The following is a 5,621-nucleotide window of genomic DNA, read 5'->3' as shown; positions in this document are numbered from 1 at the left end:
AATCTAGGGACAAGTCATGTCTATAGTAGGTCCCAATAATAAAGAAAGTGGGTTGTAAAATTGTGTGTCTTTTACTTTTCTGAAGGGTCATTTGTCTTTTGTAAGGTTGCCTATAACCTTTCACCCAAGAGTCATTTTACTTTTTGAAAGGTCATATGTCCGAGATTTTCACGAAAGTTCACTTAATCTTGTATAAATAGATGACTCTTGCCATTTGGAAAGATCATTGAAGTTTGGCAATAAAATTTTAGTATTAAGTTTTCAAGCCCGAACTTAAAAGCAATGATCGTACTTCCAAGCGGGAAAGTAGTGTCCGAGAATAAGGAGGAGTACAAGGACATGCCACCTCTGGTTGAGGAGGAGGAAACCAAAGCAGTAGTGCAGCCACCATTAGAGGAGTCAATTGCGCTAGGGCTAGTTGCAAGGTGCGCATTAGCGGCCCATGTCAAAAAAGAGGAGATCCAAAGGAAAAACATCTTCTACACTCGATGCCACGTAAATGGCAGAGTGTGTAGCTTGGTGATAAACCCCGGCAGCTGCACCAATGTCGCTAGTTCACTAATGGTCGAAACTTTGGGATTGCCTACCCGCGAGCATCTCAGGCCATATCGTCTACAATGGTTGAATAATTGTGGAGACATACGAGCGTCTCAAAAGGTACTAGTTTCTTTTAAAGTTGGAGCTTATGAGGATGAAGTGCTTTGTGATGTAGTACTTATGCAAGCTAGTCATATCTTACTTGGTAGACCATGGCAATTTGATAGGAGTACTAGTCATAATGGTTGTACCAACATGTACACCTTCTTACATAAAGGAAGGAAAATCATACTTGCACCACTTATGCCTAAGCAAGTGTATGAGGATCAAATGAAAATTCAGCAGGAATGTGAGAAAGTTGATGAGCGAAAAAGAATTGAGAAACATGAGAGAAAAGAGAGGAAAAGATCCGTGCAAAATGAGAGGGAAAAGGCAATTAATGGGACGAATCATGAGGTAAAAAAAGAGGGAAAAGTATTGTTGATTGCAAAAGCCAAAGATGTGAGGAAAGGCTTCCTTGTAGGCCGAAATTTATTTTTGTTTTACAGCAAGGAAGTTTCGGCTAACGCTAATGAACTTGACACTGCGTTGCCTAGTTCTTTTGCTAAGCTTTTACAGGAATATGATGACGTTTTCCCAGACGACGTGCCTAGCGGTTTGCCACCCATTAAAGGTATTGAGCATCAAATTGACCTCATACCTAGAGCACCCCTGCCTAATCGAACCGCGTATAGGAGCAATCCGGAGGAGACAAAAGAAATTCAAAGGCAAGTGGTGGAGCTTCTAGTCAAAGGGTGGGCACGAGAGAGCTTAAGTCCCTATGCCGTTCCAGTCATTCTTGTGCCAAAGAAGAACGGGTCTTGGAGGATGTGCACTAACTGCAGAGCCATAAATACCATAACGGTAAAGTATCGCCGTCCCATTCCTCGACTTGATGACATGTTAGATGAATTACATGGGGCTGTTATATTTACAAAAATTGATATAAAATCTAGGTATCATCAAATTAGGATCAAGGAAGGTGACGAATGGAAAACCGCATTTAAAACTAAGTACGGGTTATATGAGTGGTTAGTCATGCTTTTGGGTCTTACTAATGCACCTAATACCTTTATGCGGTTAATGAATCATGTCTTGCGTGAGTACTTAGGCAAGTTCGTAATAGTGTACTTTGATGATATTCTCATTTATAGCAAAAGTCTAGATGAACAGTTGCAACATGTTAAGCTAGTATTGGAGGTACTTCAGAAGGAACGTCTTTATGCTAACCTAAAGAAATGTACCTTTTGCACTGACTAACTAGCATTTCTAGGCTTTGTTGTCAGTTCACAGGGCATCAAGGTGGATGAAAGTATAATCAAAGTCATCCAAGAATGGCCAAGGCCGACCACCATTGGGGAGGTAAGATGCTTTCACGGCCTTGCAAGCTTCTATCGATGGTTTGTACGTGACTTTAGCTCCATAGCGGCACCTTTGACATCAATCATTAAAAAGGATGTATCGTTCCAACGGGGTGAAGAATAGGAAAAATCCTTTGACTCTCTTCAACATGCACTTACACATGCACCTGTATTATCTCTTCCCGACTTTTCTAAAACGTTTGAAATTGAATATGATGCGTCAGGAATTGGCAAAGAAGCCATATTGATCCAAGGAGGATGACCAGTTGCTTATTTTAGTGAGAAGTTAAACAGGGCAATGCTGAATTATAGCACCTATGACAAAGAGTTGTACGCCTTGATTCGAGCACTACAAGTGTGGCAACACTACCTTCGTCCCAAGGAGTTTGTCATCCACACTGATCACGAGTTGCTAAAGTTTCTCAAGTCTCAAAACAAACTGAGTAAGAGGCATGTGCGGTGGATCTCGTTCATAGAGACTTTTTCGTATGTTATAAAATACAAGACCAGTAAGTCCAACATAGTCGCCGATGCACTACCACGGAGATACACTCTTCTTGCTACTCTAGATGCTAAATTACTTTGATTTGAGCTTATCAAGGATTTATACGCTACTGATGATGATTTTAAGTTGGTGTTTGAAGCATGCAAGTAATCGGGTCAAGAGAAATTCTTTATAGCTGATGGATTCCTTTACTACTTAGATTGGCTTTATGTGATACCCCAAATTTTAGAATACTATTTTTGTTTAATCTCAAAGAAAGGATTACAGTTTCTTTATTTTATTTTGTCTTAAAACATTGTGTTATTTTAAAAAAAGACTAGAAACCTTACTTGTACTTTAAAACCCTAGTTTACTTGTGACTAGCAGGTTATGTTTAAATCCCTCATATTTGACTCAAAACCCTAATTTTATTCTATGGAATTGTAAAATTCATCCCACTTTTCTTAAAACACCATTTTATTTGAAAATTATTCTTTTACTATGGCCCTACTACTCAATCATTCCTCAATAAGTGCAAATGAACCTAGAAAGTAGGGTTTCACTCTTCGTTTTCAAGATTGGAGCAAATTAGGGTTTTCGCGATTTTTCGCCGGATGATTTTTTGGTACGGAGCAAGGATCAAATTTGGTGTTTAAGAGTGAATTTTGGGTGAGAAATAATATGGGATTAGATGCAATAATAAAAAGTTAGTGAATAGGAAGAAAAAACTCTAGTACGGGTGATTTAAGGAAAATCGGCTCGAACCGACGGGTACCGTTTGTTACCGGGTAAACACACCATTTGACCCATACTTTATTACCTTAATCTTCTCATTTTATTTTAGATAATTGACCCTCAAAATATCTCATACTTCAGCCACAATATTTGACCAAGAGAAATGAGAGAAAATGCTAGAAAGAAAACAAGTGTCAAGGCATCTATGGAAGTTGGACTTTGACCAACTTGTCTTAACCTTCATAAAACAGAAATTTGACCAAAATTTCCTCATTTCTTCCCCTTTTCTTAGTCTTGGTCGAAATTCTTGAGAGGAAAAACAAGAGAGGAAAAAACTTCACCTTGCACCTCAATTTCAAGCCTCAATCTTGAGTTTCAACCGATAATCTCGCAAATTCCTCCACAAAAGTTGATCTCCAAGGAAGCTTAAGGGTTTTGGTGGAGTGATTTGGGAAGAGGAAGGTCTTGGTAGCTTCTTGATATAAGGATTAAGGTGAATTTGGTAAGAAACTTCCCTTTACCTCTTACATGTGTGAACTAGAAGCTTAAAGTTATAGTTTTGATGGATTTATGGGGAAAATTTCATGGGTTAAATGGTATGTTGGGATGTTTAACAAGGTTTTATATTTTCAGCCTTGATTATGGTTATCTACCTCTTAATTGATGTTATTGAGCTAGTAATTGGTGGGTTTGATGATAGAGCACTTGTTAGATATGAATTTATAGAGTAAAGGTGCCAATTTCAGAATTTGGAAACCAAGCTACCCTGTTCTGTCCGGTTTTAGTGCTCCATGTTAGAGGCCGAATTAGGCTTGGCACAAAACATGAAAGTTGTATAGAATGGTATTTTATAGTTGCCTACAAAATTTCTGCTCAATCAGAGCAACGTAGCTTATGAAAAGATGAAAATACCCTCGCTGTTCTAGGTTACATTCCAGAGTTCCACGTGGACAGTTTAGTCTTTTTGGTTGTGTTTATTCACTATAATACGTTCGGATTTAGCCATTTGTCAAAACATGAAAGTTTCAGTACTCTGTCTTATATTTTCAACGCCACCAAGAACACCTCAAACGGATCTATGTAGCCTGAGTTATGGCCAAAATAGTCGCATCTGTTCTAAACTTCGGATTCTGCCGTGTTTCTGGATTTAGCTTCTGACCCTGTTTTGTCCGTTTTGATAACGTACGAACTGGGTGTTGGTGTCTTCATAATAAAGGTAGATCTTGGTCTTAGCTTCGAAACGGTATAAATTCCATCCAAATCCGAGTTTCTTAGCTTCAGTTATGACCAAAACAAGATCGGTTGTCAGAACTGCCTTCGAATTTGGACAGTTCTGACAGGAATGTTTGGACCCATTTTCTTCCATGCTCTGTATTGATTCAGCTTTTGGTCCAAACATGAAAGTTATAGCCTTATGTCCTAGCTTTCCAACTCCATTGGAATTTCTTGATTTGGACTTGTGAGCTGTGCGTGATGGTCCAGCAAACAAACCCTGTTCGTCACCTGAACACGTAAATTTCTGGTACTGTTTTCCATAATTTCGACCTGCTTCCATTCAGATCTAGCTTAAGGTGTCTTCATGAGAATTGTAACCCTTCCTCATAGCTTCGAAACGGTGTCTCGTTCACCTTGGTCCGACATTCCTGGCCTGACTTTTGATCAAAATGGTTTGAGATGGCAGATTTGGCCATTTCCGTTTGCCGTTCCGCGCGCGCGCGTGCGCCCATTTTGCCGTTTCCGCACTTGCATGTGCCGATTTTGCCGTCTTTCTTGTTTTGGGTATGTTAGTGGCCGTTTGTGATATAATGAGATACAATCTTCTATTTCAGACAGTGGTGAGCTAGGCGGAGCCGGTGGGGCCCACTACTAGCGAACACGCACGAAGTGATTTTGCTCTTATACCACTTTTGTATTTTGAGTAAGTATTCAGGCTGCTCTTGTGTGTTAGTTGCTTATGTGTTTCGATATGTATGAAAAGGGTACCTAGGCGAGGGTGTACTTTATCGCACTCGACCTAAACCCTACCTTACGCACATATTTGTACATGGCATATGTATATGAATCATTTTGGAACTAAACCCCTTGAGCTTGTGGCTCAGGGTGACTTTTGAGAAAATTTTGCGAAGTTTGTGAGTTTGGGGCCCGATCTCATGACCTGGATGGACTATTCGAGCCGGTTAGGGCTTGGTCGAAGTCAGTCCAACCTGGTTTGAGGTCACCAAGTTTGTGAATCCGGTTCACCGATTATGTGGACCAAGTTTGTGACCCGAGCTTGTGACTCAAGCTCAAGTTTGTGATTTCGTTCGCCCGGGCAAGTTTGTGAGGTGACTGGCCAGTGAGGGTGATAAGGTGTTCGGTGGGTGTACAAGTGGAGTTCTACGGACCTTGTTTATGGTCGATGGAGTGTCGGCAGGAGGTCATGCATGGCAAACGACTTGGCTTTGGAGCCAACCTGTATCCTTCCT

General features: G+C 40.3%; 1 protein-coding gene across 1 annotated transcript; it reads left to right on the top strand.

Moving 5' to 3' along the window:
• The first annotated feature begins 282 nt into the window (after window positions 1–282).
• LOC113769214 lies at window positions 283–1,836 on the top strand. Its single transcript, XM_027313680.1, has one exon. It carries the CDS (start codon window positions 283–285, stop codon window positions 1,834–1,836), a length of 1,554 nt encoding a protein of 517 aa, XP_027169481.1.
• The last annotated feature ends 3,785 nt before the right edge of the window (window positions 1,837–5,621 follow it).

The sequence above is a fragment of the Coffea eugenioides genome, chromosome 4 (assembly GCF_003713205.1).
Source record: "Coffea eugenioides isolate CCC68of chromosome 4, Ceug_1.0, whole genome shotgun sequence".
Taxonomy (NCBI): domain Eukaryota; kingdom Viridiplantae; phylum Streptophyta; class Magnoliopsida; order Gentianales; family Rubiaceae; genus Coffea; species Coffea eugenioides.
This window is presented reverse-complemented; position numbering and strand designations above follow the sequence as displayed.